Source organism: Scleropages formosus, chromosome 15 (assembly GCF_900964775.1).
Source record: "Scleropages formosus chromosome 15, fSclFor1.1, whole genome shotgun sequence".
Taxonomy (NCBI): domain Eukaryota; kingdom Metazoa; phylum Chordata; class Actinopteri; order Osteoglossiformes; family Osteoglossidae; genus Scleropages; species Scleropages formosus.
In genome coordinates this window covers 15,325,339-15,348,606 of record NC_041820.1, presented here as the reverse complement: position 1 = coordinate 15,348,606, position 23,268 = coordinate 15,325,339, and the positions used below count along the sequence as shown (strand labels likewise).

The window sequence follows — 23,268 nt, the reverse complement described above, 5'->3', positions numbered from 1 at the left end:
AAATTTGTAGAATTTATACTTATATAAAAAACCCTCAGAACATTTGCAACACAAATGAGATAAAATATTGCTAAATATGATATATTAAATACATTTGTCTATAGAGAAAGATAGTAGGGATTAAGGCTGAATGAAAGGGTATGACGATGTATTTATTTGTTTTGATGAGCTTCAAAACTGTGTGCTATGTGATTTGACAACAGATGAATCTTTAGCCCCTTAATGGTCTAGGTTTTTAAAAGGATCCTTTACCCCTAATTAATCCCCGCAGTGTTGTGTGTGTTCCATGCAGACATTTACCGTTTTAACCTTAAACTGACCTCACTTTCATCCCACAGCATGAAATTTCATCACCTGTTCATGCCCTATTCCCCAGCATATACACATAAAAATCACGCAGATTGCATCTCAACTGTATTTTTTCGTTTTTTTTATATGAAAAAAATGTTCAATATAGACTAGAGGAGGCTTTTTACATAGATTCCTGCATTATGAACATTTAGAGTATCTTTTTAAATAAATGGCTTATTAAATATGCCATCAATTTTCTAATCGAGTTAAAATGGTTAATAAAAGGTTATTTGAAGTTGGTAAACCTGATACAAGAGGTCAAAACATTAGGTGCTAAATGTGTTAGAGTAAGGTGTGTCAGTGTAAAAATCGCATTGTCTATTACTCACAATTTCAATTTTTTTTGTTTATAGTTTTGTTAAAAAAGGGTAAAAAAAATCACTAAAAAATCCTTTCTACAAAATTATGAGTAAGAATATATAGAATATGTAGCATATATTCAGTCACAGAGGTTGTGTATTTGTAGCCCGCAATAATTGGTATAACAAAACTGATGTGTTTTAAAAATATTTATTTTAAAGGCACATTAAATATATAAAATCGCACACACCTGCAAACATGAACACTTTTATTTTATGAAAGGTGCATAGTAAACAGTGTGCGCTCAAGAGGAGATGCAGCGCACTTGTGGTACAAAGTAAAGGGACACGAACGCGCTAAAAACGAACAGCCGTGTTCGTCTACGCAGCAGATACATACATAACATCACTTTAAGCAATAACTTTTCTCATGCTTGTTTCTACAACAGATTCACTCCAAACAAAGGGTATGGCTCACTTACCATATTTGTCCGGGGAAGGGAAAAAAAAAAAAAAACACAAGAATGCAGGTCATTCTGCACAACAGCTATTAAATGTGGCGATGGGAGAAATAAACGAAGAGTCTTCTGTCTGAATCGGTTCGGGTTTTCTATGAAGAATATAACGATACTTCTTAGTGGGAGAGCCCGCCATACCGCCCTGTTCGTGTAACTGTAGCTCCTTCTCCTTCTACTTCACGATGTCATATCCACAGAGCCGTGTGGCAATCCTTATGCTCTAGTTTTTTCTTTTTTTTCTCATAGGGGGGCTTCCCACCCCCTTAATGTCTAAAGCAAATAAATGTTGCTGCTGTGCTTCATTTGTTCATATCTGTCACGTTGCAATTTTGGTGAATATTTTTCATAAAGCATAGTGGCTCCTTCATACGTGAAACCTTAAGATGTGGAATGAAACATATTTGCATGAGAATGAGCAAAAGGCATGCTTTTGCTATTTATGTGTAAAAATGATCATTACGCAGTAATGTCGCGTAGGAAATATAATGCTACACTAGTCTATGTTTGATGTAAATGAATGTGAACCCAAGTTGCCGTCCTGGTTCTGTGTTTCTGTTCGGAAAACGCACGAACTACGCACCCCCACAGCAGTCAATGGGTGCAGCTGCGCTCCTCCTCTGAACTTTAAGCGCTTCGCTGTGATTGATGATCTTGGGCTGCTTTCATAATTGACTGCGCTCAGGGTAAGGAATAGAGCTCTGTCTAGAGGAGGGACTGGACGAAGGACCTACAGATTCCATGGAAAAAAAAAAAAAAAAAGAAAAAAAAAACTTTTTGAAGGAAAAGTTCATTCTGTGCTCAAGGGGGTGCGCTATTTCATTTAATTTCTTCTTCAAAAAAAAAAAAAAAAAAACGGAAAAAGTAGCCCATTATGAACTGAATGCTATCATACACAGGAAGCATGTAGTACAAAATCAATGCTGTGTCGTCTGGAGGAGCATGCTTAAATGCACTTTAACGTTTGAAACCTAAATCAATATTTAATTTTTGGAAACCCAAATTCTAAATATCCATATTTATTCCAGTTATAACACATTCACATTTTAAAACTTAAGTTTGATTCAGAATAATATAAGAACGCATTTTAATAACCAACACCACGACGGGAAAAGCTACTCAAATAAATTAGTCTAGAAACAAGCACGTACGTGTAACAGCCAGCGACTTAACAGATAAACATACTTTTTTTTTTTTTTTTTTTACTTTACAGTGTTTTTTAGAGTAGACAAGACAGCTATACCTGCCTGGCTGCACCACGATTCATTATATTCTTCTCTTTTTTTCCTTGCCATCTAGTTTTGAATCTCGCTGCGGGTGAAGAAGTGGATGAGATGAGACGCTGTGCCGCCGCTCTCCCCCCCGCGCGGAGTTGAAGCCGTCCTCGTGCGCACTCCGCATCATATCACAGGCTGCTGGTCTCTCTCCTCTGTTCCACGAGCTGCCGTAGGACTGGCTATGGCCGCCGCCACTTCCGGGTTCCGTCATTTCGCTCTCCCGCCGATGCGCGCCGCGAGCCGCCTCCGTTCTATAAGCGAGCTAGCAGCCAACCTGCCGACACTCTCTGACACTCACTCATCCCACAGAGCGACGTAGACGAAACACCTACAGAAGGAAGGACACGTCGCAACCGTAATTTCTTACATTTACTTGATTTTTTTTTTAAGATATTTTTTTTTTACAGTAACACAAGATAGCGATCCAAAGGCTTAAAAGAAACGCGGAGTTTCTGGAAGAAAACGGGCTAAAAACCAACCTCTCCTGAACATCATCACCAACCATCATTCACTCATTACCTTGACAACCCTTGGCTTTGATTGACAGCTGGAGTGGCAAAAAGCCATGAGACACGACAGTTCAGTTACATGCAGATTGTTGATGCGCCGGGTGTAACCTTCAGTTTGGTGCTTGACATTTTTTTGTCTTTTTTCTTTTTTTTTTTTTTTTTTTTTTTTTTTGAGGAAAGGAGAAGAAGAAAAAATATTCCAAAACTCTTCCCGATGCTCCGGCCACACTGGAGAGTAGGAGAACTCATTTAGTTCGTTGAAAAAAAAAAGAACCTGTGCATTAAATCACTGTAACTCGGCTAGGATTAATAAATAAAGGACACAACCAGGAGTTTGTTGGAGTGCAGCCTCATGGCGCAGAGGGTAGGTTTTTTTTTTTTTTTTTTACATCTCCAACACTTAACCACGTATACAAACCCAACACAGAAGGGCCTCTTCTACTGCTCTCATCTGTGTCATACACAAAGTATTTCTGCCTTCCTCTTTTTGCTGACATTTTCTAGTAATTATCTTTACTCCTGTTTGAGGGCAATCTCAGTAGCACTTGTGGAGCCCTTTTTTAAAATGACTCCTAGAAAACTGCCGGGTTTCACCAGTGCTCCTCACTGGATTGCACGGTAAAGTTTGTATTGTTTTGCTAGCTACAGTATTTTCTACATGTATTTTTTTTTTTTAATTTTTTTTACTTTGGAACAACTTTTTCAGTAATACTTTACTCTTCTCTGTAAGGAGTATTAGCCCCTTCTTGTTTTATGCAGAGAATAGTGTCTTTTTCACTATTTTTTCCACGTCTGCTTACACTTTTGTCTTTAATTCCTCTTTTAGTATGATGAACTGGCTCATTACGGTGGAATGGATGGAGTAGGAGTTCCGGCGTCTATGTACGGAGACCCCCACGCTCCTCGACCGATACCGCAAGTGCATCACTTGAACCATGGACCGCCACTGCACGCCAGCCAGCACTACGGGGCCCACGCGCCGCATCCTAACGTGATGCCCACCAGCATGGGCTCCGCTGTCAATGACGTTTTAAAGAGGGACAAAGACCAGATTTACGGGTATGTACTACAACGCGCAGTTAAATTCCGCATTTGACACATGGCACAAACTTTTACTTAGCTCTCCCCTCTTTTCACACTGTGATAAACAAATCACATTAATTGCAATTAAGACAATGCGCCTCATGCTGCTGCGCTGTTATTTTATTTCACACCACTCCACAAGGTCAGACAATAAAACACGAGACGTGGCTAGCTTTTTTTTTTTTGTGTTGTGATGTGCATTCGGAACTATGTTTTAATTAGTCTAGCTCAGGTTGTAAGTTTTAAAGAGTAATGGAAACCGGAACTATAGTGCACAAAACATACTACACACACACCGAGGCCATTCTGTGTATGGATTTTGCAGAAATTCGGTGAGTTCGAAAAAAAAAATAAGAAAGCAACCACAACATCATGCAGTTTACTCACACGTGCAGTGCGCGATTAGGACTCCCGTTCACTGCATTCAGTTACATCTGAAACAAAATATGCATGTGCAGAATTGTTTAAGCGCCACACACGATCGCGTCCTAAAGCGTGCGATGATATAATCTGGGGTGTAGGAACGGCACGATTTGCAAATCGTGCAGTCCATTCTTAGGCTGTTTCTCTGTGCTGCAGTCATCCCCTGTTTCCGCTGCTCGCGCTGGTGTTCGAGAAGTGCGAGCTCGCGACTTGCACGCCGCGCGAGCCCGGGGTGGCGGGCGGCGACGTCTGTTCCTCCGACTCCTTCAACGAGGACATCGCTGTCTTCGCCAAACAGGTCACAGTCTTTTTTACAACAAACCGTGGAAAACCATACTTTTGATCGTTCTGTTAAAGTCAGAGTACAACTACTAAGCTATTAGAGCAAAACAGCAGTATTAATTAAAGCTAAACAGTTAAGTCATAGCAACAGTTCCAGTTTCTTCTTCTTGTACGAGAAAAACCATGTTGCAAAATTACACTGAGGTGTGGAAGCATATTAAAAGCTCAGTAATTATATATTTGGCTGGTGCATTTTTTTCCGCTGTAAATATTCAAAATACTGAGGTTTTGCCAAAGACGACATGATAAGTTTAACAACACTTTACCCTTTGCTTTGGTGCTACTTTAGGTCAGAGCAGAAAAGCCTTTATTTTCTTCAAATCCAGAGTTGGACAACTTGGTAAGCGCGCTTCTTAAGTGCAATATTATATATATTCAGTACAAAAATGAAGAATGGCGGCTTGCCGTTTACTTTTTTTTTTTTTTTTAACTTGGAAGTTTTGTTCGGTGCAACGCAGGGACTGAAAAGAAAACACAAATGCTTAATATGTGTCTTTGAAGTGCACGAGGGGAAGCAGGGGGGTCTCAAGTGGCAGGGCATTACAGTGCCAGAGCAGGCCGCGAGGGAAGTCATTGATTAGGACAGGTTGTCGCTGCGAATCCATCCCAGTGTGATCCTCTTGCTAATGATGCACCCACATTTTTATTTCACTATTACTTCCTCTTCTGCTATCACCACGACCCTGGCGGTGTCATATTTTAAAATGCACCCCGATGACGTTCATTCATTTACAAATAAACTATCTTGCAGGCGATATAATAAATATACACAGGCTAATATGGGAAATAATTATCTTGCGCAGTAGTGTTTTGATAAATTCCAGTATACACACTGTGCCGATTTGAAAAGACTGTTCAACTCTAACTTTTTGCTTTTATTCCTCTTTCCTCAGATGATACAAGCGATACAAGTATTACGGTTTCATCTTCTGGAATTAGAAAAGGTAAACTAGAATTTCGAGATAATCTTTAACTTATCGCTTTAATACAAACAAGGCATGTAATGCAAGCATTTGCTGTATTCGTTGAGTGCATATGATATGGTGCAAAATGCACAGCACGTGACTCGCGCCCAATTCTAATACGCGGCGTAAATAATAGAATGAAAGAACAATGACCTTTTAACACTTACTACTACTATTTAAAATAGAGGTGTGGTGCTCCGAGAAACTCCAGTACTGTCTTAGCGCTTCACTTTCAGTTATGTTGAGTAAGCAATTATGATTAAATAGCCCTTAATCGTTTTTTATATGCGGGGCTTTCTAAAAGTCGCTTGTACTTTATCGGTTATTTGACTTTCGCGTGGTTTTTATTGTCTGTAGATCAACTTGTTGCCTCCGCCTCCAGAGAACCGTTTCATCATTTTTCCTTTTGCCCTGTACGATTCTGGCTCTCAGTTCAGTTGTAGTTATTTTTAGACTGACTATGGGCTGTTCCTGCTCTTAAAAAAAGGTATATTCTTTGTTTTTAGGTTCATGAGCTCTGCGACAACTTTTGCCACCGGTACATCAGCTGCTTGAAAGGAAAAATGCCAATTGATCTGGTTATTGACGAACGGGATGGTAGCTCAAAGTCAGACCACGAGGAGCTTTCAGGATCTTCCACTAACCTGGCCGACCATGTAAGTAGTCAGGCTTTATTCATGTATGTCATGCTGGTGTGGAAAGTTATAAGATGTGTGCACATTTTGTTGTGCACAGTGTGTTTGAGGGCTCCTGTACAGATCATGTCTTAACTACAGCATATCAGGCCTGAAAAGTAACATACATTGTGTTACTGCGGTATGTTGTCTGCTGATGTCCTATTCCATTATTTATTAACTTTATGTTAATAAAATCATTTTGTATTTGTTTTGTTTAGTATGAACGTTTTGGTATGAAGAACATCTCTTTTCATCTCTCTTGATAAACGTAGGGGGTTATTTGCAGATAAGTAATGTTTCATTGAGGATGTTTGTTGAAACATAGAGAGAGTAATTGGTTAGATGTTGCTTTCATTTTTGGATATGTTTTAAAATCTATAGGTTAATATAATAATTATTTTATGGAAATATTTCACGATTCCAGTTGTGTATTTTAAAGATTTATATTAGTAGAGCTATTGCAGGCATTTGTAAGCAAAACATCAAAAAATTGGCTTCGGTACCACTTTTGTTCTACGCTGCTTCAGTCTGGCATGTAATAGCCGAACAGTTCTTGATTTTAAGGCAAATGTTGGTTGGTTACTTGTGCAAATGATTATAGGAGTGGAAAAAAGTTTGATGTACTTGCATTTTATACTTCGCATAGTTCATGCACTTCTGTTTTATTCTTTATATTTTATATGTACGTTATTGTCAAGTTTATATTGCAGTTAGTTGACAGTATTGCAATACTGATGGCTTCTGAGAAATATATGTATACAGTATATATTCACACACATATATATACGCATACACACGTATATATATATATATGTATTTTTTTCCTTACAGACTTTATAGAGATTTTTCATTTGTGCCTGTTCACTACATTGGGATCCGTTAACAAGTTTTATCTTCTGTAATAATGGGTAACAGCATAGGCTAAAAATCAAATACAGCGTCATAAACCAGTGGCGTTCTGGAGTAACGTACCTTTAGTGATAAACATTTGGCTGTGAGTATGTGCGTATATAATACAGAGCATCAGAAACATTTAATGAGAGCTTGCAATATGTGAACGTACAACAGCACACTAGTGAGGCCTATTTGAAATCACACCAGGTTGATGAATTAGTCAAGAGTTCATCTAAGCAAGGTCACTTTCTCGTGTCTTCTGGGTCATGATATAAATAAGTCCAATATTCAGTGGTGTTTCTTAATTTCTTAATGTGCACCTTAAGCCTTGATGAATTCAGGGCGAATACAAGATAATGTTGATAATAAGAGCTAAGCATGCCTGAAAAGAAGTGTGGAAATAAGGCGTGCTCATGTTTATGCTTAAGAGATAAAAAACAGAGCTGTTATAGTCTCTGGTGTGGATGGTTGATGCTCATGGTAATTTACAGTCCCGTCCGCCCCACTGCGTGGAAACAGGCTTCCCGAAGAAGATTAGGCCTTCCCTGTAAAACTGTATAAAACGAAGTGGCACCGGCGTTAAGAGACGAGCGGTCGATCCAGCTCATAACATAGACGTTCGCGTTTCGAGCCATTTTATTCATCCATGACGTTGATAACGTGTTGTGCTAAACTAAAGAACCTTACGTTGTGTGTCGACTTCACTTTTCTTCCTGGAGTCTGTAGCACATTATGGTTTTGAGCAGCGAGTGTTTCTGCCGACAGGCATGTTTACCTTTTGTCGGTCATGTTCAAATGTGCAGTTAGGAACACAGAGCAGCGCTACACTCTGCTAGCCTACTTGACTTGAGAGCTCGGCTTTCAGCTTAAACTCTTTATTTTGAACGCGCCGCCTTTTCCATGTGCTGAGAATTCTTTGCGATTTATTGCTGATGCTGAGAAATAGCGTTATGAGACAGGGAGACGTGTCTGCTGTGGATTAACGAGGCATTGCAGTGAAAGGTTTCAGTACCGGGACAAAAAGTTCATAAAAGGCACTTCGAAGCCCCTCCACACTGAGCTTGTACGCATGCGTCAGCGCTGAAGTCACTCGGCCGACGCTTTTGCTGACCACAATGGAGTTAGAACGGAGCTCGCGCAACCCGCGAGTCTGTGCTACGTCGTAGCGCTAGACTGACAGTGGCTCTGAGCCGTGCGCTGCACCTTTGAGCGAGGAGCTGCACGTGTCCCGCTGGACGTCTTGTTCATTAATGAAAGGAAAGACAAGTTCATAGATATGCTGAAGAATTCAGTTTACACGACTGCTGTGCAGACTTCTTTCAAACATGCATTTAATGCATTAATTTTAGTACGTAACTCAGTCGGTGTTGTTATAAGCAGGGGATTGCAATGAATGCACTGTTTTAGCCGAATGACTTTTTGCCTTTAACTGTTTGTTAAGTAAATCAGTGGTTTATTCCCAAAAGTTTTGTTGTTCATAATTTTATTTGATCAAAATCTCTAATGGCTAGGATGCAATGAATCAATGCAGAAGTTATTTCATACAGATATGTATCACATGCTTCCTTTGCTTTGCTGTTAAGATATCATAATGTGAAGGAGGAACTCAGTCGTACTGATTTTTCATTTTGCTCTAAGTGTTGATTTTTTTTTTTTTTGAATTTTCTCAATAAGATTGTTTGTCCTATATATTGCAAAGGCTACAAGGAATAAAATTTCATTTCACGGGCAACATATATTATACATTTTTTTTGTTGTAAAAAATTGTTGATTTGCTTTCTGTTTATGGTGTGTTTGCTTTCTGCTTCTGTTATCTTATTGGCTCAAATAAAATGTGTGTCCATATTGCATAGTAATTGCAGTCCTTAAAACATATACCTTTTTTAAAACTGACTTAGCTCCCATTTTTCTCTGTGGCTGTGCACTTTTTCTATTTACATGGAATAATTATCTTACTATTGGTTTTCATATTTAAATAAATATCTTTGTGTATTCTTCAGCAGTGACACTAGCAAAGATAGTCTAACCATAGATTTTTCTTTTCGAAACAGGGTACGTTGCAATAAAGTTCACAGATATCTGTGCTTTATGAAAACATTTCTGATGACACGTTGTCATTGCCTTACTTCTCCATATTACTCGGCGTTAAAATCTTTTGACCTGTGGCAATTCTCTTAATGACAGATAATGCTGAAGGGACTCACTTGTTGCTGTAATTTTTAATGCAGTAACAAGATAGCCATCAGAAACCACAGAAGAAATCAATATTAATCCACCACAGTGTAAAGAATGTATTGTAAATCAATAAGAACTTTATCCTTGCATTTGTGCAGGGGTAAGGTAGAAGACAAAAGAATAAATATTAACTAGACCTATATGGTTGTGAGACATTTTTTTTCATGCATATAATTATATTATATATCAATCCTAAATCACACCGAATAAATACCTTAAACTATATTCACGTTTTTAATTTTTTTTTAAATTTCTCTAGATTTTATACATTTTATATACTGTGAATGAATAGGCTATTTTGCTTGTTAACAAATGTACCTATACTTAAAATGTGTTGCATAACATTCAGTTTATATTCTGTGTTTTAAGTAACATTTATCCTTAAACTGGTTGAGCAAATTAAATTACAATTTTCAAGCAGTTTAATTTGTCTTGAAATAACATATTTTTAACAGTTATTGCCATACTAAGTGTTATTTGTAAGTATTACATGCAGCTTTCTTCTCCAATCATGGCTTTCAATTTTAGGAAACAGTTAAATAATGGGCTTACACACAGTAACTCCTGCAGACTGGAGTTATGTCAAGTGCAAGAAGTGTTCGGACCCTTGCAAAGTTTTCTCTTGTTACGTTAGAGTTTGCACTGCACTGACATACTGAAGTAGCTGGAAATGTGTTTACTGATTTTCAAATTGCTCCACACTCAAAGCAGAAAAGAAATAATAGTAGAAAACCTTAAAATTAATCTGTGTGCATAAAAATACTCAAGTGGTCTACTAAATTAGGAGAGTCATACCCATCTGCAGATAAATTAGTGAATAAAAAAAATCATAGACTTAACAGAAAAGACTAGGGACATCTCAAAGCACAGGTAAGCAAGTTGTATATGTTGAAGTCTCTGAATATCTCAGTAATAATAGTTTGCTCAGTCATCAAATTGTGCATCATATCTAAAGTACATCAGGCATGCAGATGATTGAGGGAATAACAGTAAAGTTTTTTGCTGTGGGGCAGGAGTTAGAAACATCAGTGTCAGAGGTGGAAGAAACTGAGCACAGACGCAGAACACTTCACACTTGGCGGACTGGCAGAAAACACTTCATTTTTGCCAGAGTGGCAAAAAGGACATATATTTTACTGTTTCCTCACAGGCACTTTGTATACGGGAAGAATCACTTGGTACTTTTTCAAAACTTCCATTATTTAAAAAAATGGCAGATGCATTCCAAGCCACGTTTGCCGAAACCTTGATACAAATGTAAATTTTATTTTTGTTGTTCACCCAACAGAGAGCATCATTCAGTCCACCATCCCAACATTCAAGCATAGTAGTCATAGCATCATATTGTGGAAATGCTTCTGCTTAGTATGAATGGTAAAACTTTTTAGAGAGAGAGAAAATGGATGGAGTAAATTGTAGCTGAACTGTAGCAGAATCTTGTTTCAGTATGCTAAATGCCTAAAATTAGGACGAACATTAACCTTTCAGGTTGCAGATGATTTCAAGCACATGGCTGTGGCACAGTAATAAGAAAGTGAATGCCCTTTAGTGTCTTGTTTCCCTGAATCAAATATTGTTAGCCTCACATGGGATTTCAAACATAAGTCATCGTCCTTAACAGCTGTGGTGTCATACCTTTTAGTCTTCAGTTTTAAGGTCTTGAATGGAATAAAGATAAAAAAAAGATATATTTCACATTTTGAAATTTAAAAGGGTAGGATATTATAGGATATTATAGGAGAGGCGTGATTATTCTTAAAAAGCAGTGCAAATTTCTATGGGAGGAAATCTTTAGTTTAATGTTTACCACAAATATTTCCTCTGTATTGTAAATGCAGCTGAACTGGTTTCATTAGATACTGGCCACCCCTAGAGATCAGATCTCCGTGTCCTTTTGTTGTGCGACGCTTCCTGTTTGCTGCTGTTGACTGTCTGCTAATGGTGCTGTTTAACACAATTAAGGAAGAGCATGGACTGAACCACATTTGACTCCTAATTATCCGGGCTACAGGGACAGGTCACATGTAGTTTGGTTTGGGTCTCTTGGCTGGATTGGGAAGGGCAGTCGGCTGACACAGTTTCACTTTTGTTTGAACTTTAATGTACTCTGGGGATTCGGACAAGTTTTCTGATGCATGATCTCTATGTATGACGAATATCCTCACGGTATTGGGAGCTACTGAATTATTTATAAGAAAGGAGGCCTTTTTCACCAAGGAGAGTTAAGAAAGTGAACATCTGTATCACAATATTTGTTGCAGTTTAAGGTAACGCTGTTTTGTGTCTGATATGGACAGGTTGAGGGCTCAGGTTTTCATCATTGTTAAATGCAGAGAATTTCCATATACATCTGGATTCCTAGCTTAGGGACTGACCTAAGATGTTACCTTCTTTTGAGTTTATTGTTATGTTAATGTCGAAATAGCTTGCTTTGGTCAGTGTCAGACCTGAAGAACCGTGAAGATTCAGGAATCCTGTGGCCATCAGTGGTTGTTGATTTACCTCACGCAAGGTGCACTATACATTTTTTTCACAATTTTTCCCTAGCCTTGCTTTAGCACAGAAGATTTACTGGAGATGCATTGACAGTGCTGCAGACTGATTAACAGCTTTGGTATTTGTGTTGATTCTTAGAAAAAAATACACTGGTCTTACCCACTACCTCATTTCGTAAACTGTGACTTAGGTGAAATGTTTAAAAGCAGCAAGGTCTTTTTCTGATTTATTCAGACACAACTGATAACATGCCACTCTTTCTGTTCATAATTCTTGAAGCTCTTTATCTTATTGTCATCCAGCAAGCAGCTGACATTGTGAGTCTGCAGCAGGTTGAAGAGCCTCTGACTGTTGTTTGCTTTCAGCTTTAAGCTATTTAAGTGCTTTCATAACTTCCAGATAAAAAGAATGCTCAAAGGTGTGGGGATGCCACAAACAACCAGACATCAGGGAAAACAGCTGCGGTTTAACCAGCGTGCCGTTCTCCTCTCCTTGTCTTCTCTGAGAACAGTGCATTTCACAGCGAATAGTCACATCATTCTGACCAGTTGAGGAGTTCGGCAGTGATTTACTTGAACTTAAACAAAAGTGTAACTTATTCTCAGAGTGTTTAGGTTCATTTGTAATTTTGTTTTTTCTTGCATGTGAAAAAAGAGGCAGTTTCAGTATGAAGGTCGTCATGTCTCAAGCCTGTGGGTTATTTTAAGAGACCTTTTCCCCCTGTCCATACATGGTCAGGTAAAGTTAATAGTTACTAAGCGCTAGTAATCAATTAGATTTGGAAGACAGTTGGTACATTCGGTGTTGGTGTGAGCACTCACGTGTGTGTGTGTGTGTGTGTGTGTGTGTGTGTGCTGGGATTTGTTGTGAGGTGAAATGGTCAGTTTGTGCTGTCTCTGACTTTCTGACAAAGGAAATTCCACCTCTTGTCTGCCTTCATGTGGCACTGATAAAGCCTTTCCTGTACAGTAGAAATCCTGTTTCCCTGAATGCACCGGCAGGGTACTGGGAATGACCAGGAAAGGGGAGGAAGACTGGGAACAGAGAAGCTGTCAGAGTTGCTCTGAACCTGCTTCTGGCAGTTTTTGTATTCCAGAAGCCAGATGGAGAAACTGAATACATTTTTATATTCTAGCAAAGTAAATGTTAATATATAGTACATTTGTTTCTGGAGATATGTAAGGACTTACAACAAAATTAATGCAGGTTTTTGTTTTTTTTTAAAGAAATGATCCCTTCTTGCACTGTATAACTTATGCATTTTTTATACAATGCATGAATATCCATGCTGTCTGTTATATTGGTATTTCTTTAACTTTAGAATCTAATATGAAGACAAACTTTCTGTCTAACTGAAAGTTATGTATGTAACGTTTACTATCACACCCCTGTAATTTCTCTTACTCTCTCTTTCACTTTCTTTTTATCTTTTTTGCAATTGCTGGGTTTGGAACTTGGCACATCATTGGATCATTAAACTCTAGAATTCAGCATCCTGGAGAGACCATGATGATGCCACCTCAACACATTCTGCTGGCACACCAGGGCCCTCCAGCGGAGGTCATGCTTCTCAAAGTGGGGACAATAGCAGCGAGCAAGGTAGGAAGGTGCTCTTTAACCCTTTAAAGATAATGTAAAGCCCTCAAAGATTCTGTTGTACATGCATTACTGATTTTCTCACATTCTGTTAACTTACTGTGAGTGAAAGCCATATTGCTGAAAATCTTAAGTCTCAGCTGCTATCCAGTAAAGCTGTTCATGTCTCCATATATCCTTCTTCCATGCAACACTTTCTGTAGATGTTTCTTAGGTATTGGAATGCTTGACAGATAATATACTGTATGTCATAATTTTCAAAATTACTCTGAGATACATTACATGTTGTAAGAAGTTTAAGTCAAGTTAAAAAATCTGTTTTATTTCTATTGGCACTGAAATCATCTGGATTAGACTGGATGAAGTAAGATTTTCTTTAATACACGCACACACACACATTTTCAGAACCGCTTGTCCCATACGGGGTCGCGGGGAACCGGAGCCTACCCGGTAACACAGGGCGCAAGGCCGGAGGGGGAGGGGACACACCCAGGACGGGACGCCAGTCCGTCGCAAATTTTCTTTAATACTTTCGAGTAATTTTACTCATTTTCATCTCTGTACGTTTTTTTCAGGTCAAGTGTTTTCTTGTTAGTATTTCTGAAAAATTAGAAGCTCTTTGTTACTGAATATACATTCTTCTGTCCATTTTCAGTTTATTTGTGATTTGGTCACCCAAAGATGCTTTGTACAAGACATCAAAATAGACCAGACAGTTTTTTTTTTATACAAGTATCACCAGTATCACCTCTGCCAGTAGTCAATAAGATCTATTCATCTTGCATGTTGCCTCTTCAGAGAGATATCATATTGCATAGTGTTGATGATTCTCTCACCCTCTACTTATTTTACGAACTGCAGTTACACTTTTCTATACTGCATAAAAACTTTTTACAGACTTTGTGGTGTTAAGTTTAGCAGTGTCAGTGTAAACTGAGTCCCTCGCGGTGAAATAACTTTAGAGAAATCACAAAAAGGTACAATCTTTACAAAAGATGATAATTCTCAGTGACTGTTATAAACTCAAGAAAGCTAGAGAAGAAAGTGCCACGATAGGAGGACAGAAAATAAAAATTACATTGACTCTCTCAAAGCACTTGTGCCTTGTAACGCAAAATGAACCAGATTCTCTATTCACAGTCACCAGCTACAGCTGATTAGTGCAGGGCAAACAGTTATCGTGCATTGCCTCGTTAAGCTCAGTAGGATGCAGAGGAAGGGGTTAACAGAAGTCCAACAATGAAAACCCATTAGCAGACAAAAGGATGCAAGAGAAGTAAGCTGATTTAATGGTCTAATGAGGCCATCTTGCAGCCAGTTGTTCAGTGTGCCGCATACCCTGACCTTTCACTTTGCTCAGGACCCTGGCACTTCATTTTTCACATTCTTCCAATTATGTTAACGCTTGAAGCATCTTTGACTCCCAGCTATGCTGTCTGCTATTCTACAAGTGACTCCAAACTGAGAGTTTACCCTGCCATTGCTCCTTCCTTTCTTAGACTGAGCCATTCTTATTTTTGGATCAGTGGCGTACCATGGAAATGGTGTTTGTAGTGATTATGTGTTGATTAATTTTCTGATGAGAGAAATAACCCCATGTCACCATGCTTATACAAGAAACATGCAGCTTGAAAATCAAACAATTTACTACTCAAAGAAGTCTAAGTAGCCTTCGTTTTAAGTTCCCAGTGTGTTTTTCTTACGGCGCAAACTGCTTTCCTGAATTTCAGATTTGCACGGTTAATGAAGCATTACTGTCAGAATTTACATTATGATGAGATAATATTTTAGGTAAGCAAAATACATTTATGTGAACTCCCGAAATCTTGAAAATGCTATTTTTTCTAACAAAATCATAAACATTGCACAAGAAAGTTTCATAACCAAGTGTCTTTCTGTAAGCCAGGTGACTTTCACTAAACATTACAATCCACCCACAAAAAATCCAGGGTTAGTTTTTAATTTTGTTCTAAATATATTAAATGGGAAGAGCTGTATGTGTGTAGAAGAATTTCAGCTTGCCTCTTATTGCCTGTTAAATTGAAGGTGTAAATAAAGCCAAATACTGTCTTATAAATGAAAAAGAAACAATGAAACTTCCACTGTGGCTGCTGTTTCATGGCCATCACTCCCAGTTATTGGAAATGAGATCATTTTTTCGCTCCTCACAACCTCACACATCTACCTTGCGTTTCAAAGTAAGGCCAGAGAAAGTGGTCCTCTGTCCCTGCAAAAGGCGATGAGATAGGTTGAAAAACTTGAAGGTAATTTGTCTAGTCAGAAGGTAAAAAGTTAAATTATGACTGTGTCATTAAAGTACTTAAGGTATACCATCGCTTTTCTGTTCCCTTCACTTTAAGCTTTTAGTGATTGATTTTTTTTCCTGACCAGTTACTTACCTTAGTCCCTCCAACATCACAGCCACTGAATATAAGGTCTTTAATATTAGAAAGTATTCTGTTGTATATTTTAGTGTTTATGTGTTGTAATTTTGGGCACACTCAGTTACGTTTAATGTGATTTATTATAACGCTGGTCTTATGGCTGTTTTTTTTTTAACTTGGAGGGTCTTTATTAATCAGGTAATTGCGAGATGGATTTGCATACTGGACTCGTTTAGTTTTTTTGTCATAAAGGACAGAGTGATAAAAGCTGAGAATTGTTGCTGGAGAAAAATACAGAAGGTTACTTTCATGATCCCATTAGCATAACAGTGGGTAAATTATTCATACCAAGTTCTAATTCTATGGGGAAAAGTATAGTTAATGCATATAGTTTTAAAATATATTTCTTACTTCTCTGAGACCAGGTTCTTTCTCGATTCAGCAGTCAGACATTTACAAAAGTGGTGTGTTTCGCAGCGTAGTGCTTTGAGGTTTATTCTCCCCCTCTCCCCACACATCCACCATCTATTTCTCTCAGCCTTTTTGTCTGCTCTGTATCACAGACCTTCTGGCATCTATCCAAAGACTGATTAAACGGAATGATCAGCTTTCTCTCTCACTGTTTCTTAAAATGAGATATATTTCATTATTTGTATCGCGGGAAAAATTTTAAGAGAAATAGACATGTCGTAATTGCTCTTCGACCATAGTTCCTGCTGTGTTACCGGTATTACCCTCTCGAAATTGTGCTCACTGCAAATGTAGTGAGATCATCATCTTTTGCTTTCCGTTTTAAAATGTTCCTCAGTGTTGTTCTGCATTGCTGTCCTGCCCTTCAGGCCTGTAATTAGGGTGTTTGCTCAAACCACTTGGTTCATCAGTTGGAAAGCATATCAGCTGTGTGAACTTTATCTGTTTGTTTAGGGAAAAAAAAACTATTCTTATGCTAGAAAAGAAAGGAATAAGAAAAAAGAAAGACAGCAAAGACTACAATACCAATGTTCTATAGAGAACTCCTCAAGTATGATTCTAAAGTCCACCATTGTGCAGTTGCATTTAAAGTGTGTCTGTTTTTCAATGAACAGTACTCCTGTGATCCATCTCATTTTTCGCTTTCCCTTTGTTTTTGTGTCATTTGCCTTATTTTCATTTCTTTAGTCTCACAAGATCTGTTCTCCAGGGTCTGTCACCTTATGTCCAATTTAAAAAAACAATATGTTTCAATAGGAACATCTTGTGGTCCAGTTTTGGTCTTCTGCTGATGTTGCAGTAGTATTCTTAGTGGTTTAATGTTTGTTTCAGTGTACAATATATAGTTTCATTTTACATTAAAGTGAATTGTAATTAGTCATGATTTAAGGTGGGACTTTGTTTCAGAACAACTCCTGGTTTATATGTCTTCTTTCCACAACTGATGGATAAAATTTATTTTAAAAAAACAGAAACATAAATATCCATTCTGCATCCTGGAGCTTTGGATTTATACGTGTTTTTGTAATTTATGCTATCGATTTTTTATACAAATCTGGGCATTCAACATTTCTTCAGTTTTAGCACTGAACGTTGTGTCAGATTTGTTTTCAGTGATCCAACTGCCAAAATAATACTTGTTTTTTGTTAATTTAAGATAGTTTGGCTGACACCTGCAGTGCTGTGTCAAGAATTATTGTGTTGCTTTATGAAACTTGCTCAATAGCTATGCATTTATGTGTTGCTCTCACATATCCCTTATTGCACCATGCATTGATGGCCAAGGCTTTATAGCAGTTGATGAAAGCTTATGAAGAAAAGATTATGACAAAGGATTAAATAAATATTTCATTAATTATGAACCACTCATTGTAACAAGTCATTATTTATCAACACAAATGTGCATTTTAATAACATTTTTAGATGTTATAAGAGTGGTATTGTTAGGAACAATACTTACATCTGGGGATGCAGTCCACAGACCACCGCATATCGGCTGGAGACATCTGTGAAACCTAACCTTTTGACCTCAGAAAGAATGCTTAGAAGGTGGGGGAATGCAGCTTTAGCCTTGCATGGCCCGAAGGACAGACAAATGTTCATGAGAACAAATTCTATGACTATTTTAAAAAAGAAGGAAAAAATAAATAAATAAAACAGACCGGGCCAAAGAGTGTAGGACTTTCTGGTCTTGTTTCTACCCCACAGGCCTCCTTCTTCTCCTACAGCCTCATGAGATCATTTTCATCCTTTATAAGTCAAAAGGAAGCTCAGTAAAATGAAAGGTTATGGAACCAGGCATGGCCTGGTTGAGAGATGCTCTCTGCCGGAAGGTCTACTGCTATTCAAAGCACCTGCTACTATGTGGGCCCATATTGGGCTCATATTGTTGTGCTGAAATTAGTTGTACTTTCTTTAGTTCTGTTGGCAAGTAAGCGGTAGTAATCTTGTACTGTTCGAGAGTAGTGAATTCCAAAGCTACAATGAGTGATGGGAGCAACTTCCGAATGAAACTGAAATCTAAGTGAAACTAATTTTTTCATTTTAATGTCAATGAATTTATTATATTAGCAGCTTGCCTGTGGTTATTGGTCCCTGGAATTAAATTATTGATTGGAAAAATTATGGGCATCACTTTCGAGTATAGACTTTAGTCAAGGTGCTTGCATTAAGATAAGGTAATTAATGGAGTCCAATGAGAATCTTTATATGGTGCTTTTATGGGCTCTGTATTAGGGCTGTAATAGTACTTTAGGGTTGAGAAACTGTATATTACAAGTCAATGAGTGGATGTAACCCTGACTCTCCTTAGTGATACTGGAATATTCTCTGAGAGTGAGTCATGCTAGAAAAACCTGTTTAGCTCAGGTTAACAAAACAGATAAACTTAATAATTGCTGTGACTCTGTCACCTGTTCCTCTGATTTTGCTTTTTTCAGAATTCTGGGCTGTGCATAAATTCTTAAAACAGTTGAATCTGATGTGTACTTAAAATGTCCAGCAAGTGTGTGATGGAAAACTTATTTGGGTAGGTTCACTGTCTGTAATGTAACCCAAACTTTGAATTATTATGTTACACTGCAGTAAATGGACTTCTCACCACCAGCCACTGGAAGAGCACAATTTGTACTGCTATGACCTGTCAGACTCCTCACATTAAAATTATTGATCTGTACAGAAAAGACTTGCAGAATATTTTTGAAGACCACAGTCAGTAAAAAGAGGGTTCATCAACTCTGTTAAACAAATAAATAACAAAAAAATTTGCTTATTGAAAATGTTCAAGTTCCACTTATTATTTTCTAGATTTTTAATTTGAGATTTGGAAAAAAGTATTTTTGTACTTCCACAGTGATCATTCTTGAATGGAAAGGGCCTATTGGCTATGTTTTATATCACTTCTGGGTTCTGGAATTTAGTGTCCCTAAAGAAGTACTTTACTGGCCCTTTGCTCTCACACCTTTTTGAATAATATTTAAATTGGCACAGCTGCGGACATTAGGCATCAGTTATTGACTTGTAAAGGAGCAGATAGATGAGAGATCTTGACAAGGCATAAACAGCTCTCTTCCATGTAAAAGAATATCTGATTCCTTTACTAGTTGGGTCCCCTGAGAGGCTGTTGTGCTTTCTGTTGATCAGGAACATACAGCTATGTGCAACTGCAGAAAGAGAACAGACAGTGAAATGCAAGTCAGCAATAAAAATGAAGTAGGGAAAGGGTAAAGACTCCATATATCCTTCACTAATTTATGAGAAAAAGAGAGTTTTATTTTGTTCCAGAAGGATGCAGTAAGAACATGAGGAAGTTCTCATTGACTCTCTCTAGCAGGCAAGGGGAAAGCCATTGGGGGATTCCTCTCAGTTTGAACTTTATCAGGGTCTACGGTTAATCAATATGTTATTGGAAAAAGAATTAATTACTAAAGCAGAATAAAACAGCTGCTTTTTAAACCAAGGACTCATCAATTCTGTAATCTCTTGGTTACAGCTCAGGTACCAGGAGGATCATTCCGTTTTCATGTAATGAGGAACTTTGGGAGTTCCTCTCTCCCACTGTCCAACAGGCAAGGAATTTGCAATTGCCCACCTCTTAGCCGTTTTTCATCACCTCTGAATCCTTTTCTGAGACCTCTTCCTGCTTTATCAACTATTTTCACATTATGCCTGGTTCATGGTCTGCCTCTCTTGCCTCACAGCATTCCCTTCTCTCTTAATGCCTGCTGCTCAAAGGGTACATAGTGTTCAAACACGCATCAGTGACACACACAATATCAGTGAGTACTGTTCCAACTCTGGAGGTGGATTCGGCCGCTTTTACTCTGAGCATTCCTTTGCAAAGCACTGCCTGGCTATGGGCTGTGGAGACCTGCCTTTCCAGCAATGCTCTAACTCCAGCTGTAGCTACTAAACGTTTCTTCCTGTAATTTCCATAATGGTGAATTTCAAGGAGGGTTGAAGAAGGTTATGGGTGATGAATTACGTTTTTAGTGAGCTCATTAGGAAGCCAAACAGAGTTTAAACAGCAAAGCAGGCAGCACTGCTGTAATCAGTTCTGCTCGCTTTGTTCCCTGCCTTCGGGACATTTTTGCAAACTTCGTGGCATGGGCTGATGAGAGTCTGCTGAGCAGAGGCTAGAATCTGATGGTTGACTTGTTGATTTATCAACCTTTTAATTCATTTTCTTTCCCGCTCTAATAGCGATTGTTGAAAAATAACCCATTCTACTAGTCCCCGTTAGAGCCCAGCAACAGATGGGTGGAGTATGAGTGCCTTTAATATTGTGCGTACATTTTAAAGGAATTTTTAAACAAGAAGCAAATTAAATGAAATAACATTTATTGTGAGTGCTGTGATGAGTATAAATTCATATCTGATTTTATACAGAAAATATTGATATTCTCCTCGAAACTGGGCATACTAAAATTTCAGTCAGCTCGGAAATTTGTGCAGTTATTTGTGTTAGATTAAACACCATAGTCAAATGAATGATTCTGGTTGTTATATTAAACAGGCAAGTAAGTTAAAGATGAACCCAGAACTCACAAAAAGTAGACACCGACCAGTGTAAAAAAAAGTGTATACTGTCATTTATTTCTGTTAAAGCACACTATATGACACTGGCATTACATGCACATATTTCAAAGTATTCTTTGAAGGTGAATTCATTCATAGGAATGCAAAAAAAATGCTTTTCTTAGTGCTAGTGCCACGATGTGTTCTGGTAATAATGAAAATATCACTGCTCGTGGCAGATATCTAATAATAAACTGAAAGAGAATGGTGCTATTGTGGCAAAGCCTGTACCAAACCTAAATATTTAAGACACTCAGTACACCAAGGTAACCTCTATTGTGGCAAAGTTAGAATCATTTCTTTGGGAAGAGAATGAGCATTCAGTCACTATACAATTACCAAGAATGTAGTGGAGTTTTCAGGAAACCACAGAGTGTGAAATCTTTAGTTAAAACCCAAGACCCTTCATTAAGTTCTGATTCCTGTCTTACAAGCAATGAGCAGTCATGGACATTACACAGCTTTTTATACTCAAAAACCTGAGTGGACTCACCTCTTTTCTGTAGTTTGGCTTTCTGCCATTCATGGAAATGAAATTCCAATATCTGTAACTTTTCAGCTCTGAGTTTATCTGCTTTTTGGTATTTTTCCTGCACACGCCCATGTTCTGTACCCATACTTTATTAATTCTTCTGAAAAAACCAAAATAGTTTTCATATGTTGGTGCAGGCGATGGGTTAGATGGTGATGGGTTGGCTTTTAGATGGCCATTATATTTTAAGTTAATGTTAAAAGACATTATGCATTTTATACTTTTTTAAAATCAATCTTTAGATATTTCTACAATGAAATGTTTTATTCTAAATCTGCTACTGTACAGCTTATTTAAATTAGACAACTTAGAGTTAGTTGTCTAGTCAGAAGTCAGAAAAGCAGTATTATAAAGAAAGCAGAATCAAGAATATTTCAAGTATTTTACAAGTAATGCATGCTCTCTTGAGCTCTGTGTTTCTGTGTTGGTGATGTGTAAACTCATCAGCAGCAAATGAGAAATTGACTTATGGAGGAAGAGTATTGAAAAATGTTCTTTGGTTCAATATAAACTGCATTCAGGGGCCAGGAATAACCACTGAGGGCTTCTTAAAGGCTCTGTTTATGATGTAATTAGATAATTGTTGTCGCAGGTAGCACATTAATTGCAGTTGCCATTACCAAGCCTGAATCCTTTGATGTACATGACCTGACATTTCAAAACTGCCAGATTGCTGAAAGGTGATTGCAACTTGGAAATGGGGACATGGGTATTCACTTCTATTTTCAGTGGTCTCCTATTATTATTATTATTTTTATTATTTCATATGCTCATTTTAAATAAAAGTATAGGCCTGATGTAATGTTTTAATTGCCTTCATGTTATTTTGGTCCTGAGTCAATGTACACATGTCCCTTTCTCTTCAACTCTTTTTATTAAAAATCATTTCTATGAGGTCAGTACTTTGCTCCAGTTCTGATTGTCTGCATGAATGGACAGATGATCCAACATTCAATGACAAAAATGACAAAAAATGCAAAGGCAAGGAAAGAGAGACAACAAGGACTTTTGTGCAGAGACCTCCTTCCATGTACCAGGTTTTTTAGAAATCCAAGAATACATTTACACATTCCTTAAGTTACTGGCATCATTACAAAAATATGCATGCAGACAAAAATCACATGCACAAAGCACGTACATAGTGGAGTTCATAAAAGCACATGTGAAGGAGCAATCATAGGAAATACATTTCTGAGAAAAACATGCTGCAAAATCTCAGTGTAAGACCAAAGGAAACTGTAATTTCTACTGTAGGTTTTAAATCTCTTAATGAGCCTTGACATCTAATTTGTCAGTGCTTACCAGGCTCTAATTTTATGATCTGGTATATATTGCTTTTTTCAGTCTGCAAAGAAAGTCAATAAAAATAAATGGCTTCAGTGTGTAACAGTGGAATTTTACAGTTTAAAAGTTCAACGTTTAGCCCAAAGATGGTAGAGCCAAAAGAATTTAAACAATTTTTAGATGTTAGAGGTGTAAGGTGGAAGGGGTTTGTCCAATATTACTGAAAATTGATTATTTTTGTGCAAAGCACTTGCTTAGCATATCGTGGGCTTGTGGGTTTAACTGGGGGCTCTAATCCTGTGAGCCAGCGTGAAGCAGCTGAGGCAATCCCCAGCCTGTTGCACAGTGAATGGAGGGCTT

The 23,268-nt window shown here is 37.9% G+C and overlaps 1 protein-coding gene and 1 long non-coding RNA gene across 2 annotated transcripts in view; one reads left to right on the top strand and one right to left on the bottom strand.

The window, feature by feature from the left end:
* Nucleotides 1-882: 882 nt before the first annotated feature.
* LOC108919624 (uncharacterized) lies at nucleotides 883-2,483 on the bottom strand. Its single transcript, XR_001964936.2, has 3 exons — nucleotides 2,409-2,483; nucleotides 1,749-1,895; nucleotides 883-1,545 (listed from the first exon to the last, which is right to left on the bottom strand). It is a non-coding gene; the product is annotated as an uncharacterized LOC108919624 (long non-coding RNA).
* A 756-nt stretch (nucleotides 2,484-3,239) lies between these two features.
* meis2a (Meis homeobox 2a) overlaps nucleotides 3,240-23,268 on the top strand; it is a 63,541-nt gene continuing 43,512 nt past the window's right edge. The window contains exons 1-7 of the mRNA XM_018727762.2: nucleotides 3,240-3,315; nucleotides 3,778-4,010; nucleotides 4,614-4,755; nucleotides 5,089-5,139; nucleotides 5,693-5,743; nucleotides 6,271-6,420; nucleotides 13,551-13,665. Coding sequence (XP_018583278.1) covers nucleotides 3,304-3,315; nucleotides 3,778-4,010; nucleotides 4,614-4,755; nucleotides 5,089-5,139; nucleotides 5,693-5,743; nucleotides 6,271-6,420; nucleotides 13,551-13,665 — 754 coding nt within the window. The 5' untranslated portion in view covers nucleotides 3,240-3,303. The remainder of the gene's footprint in view (nucleotides 3,316-3,777; nucleotides 4,011-4,613; nucleotides 4,756-5,088; nucleotides 5,140-5,692; nucleotides 5,744-6,270; nucleotides 6,421-13,550; nucleotides 13,666-23,268) is intronic.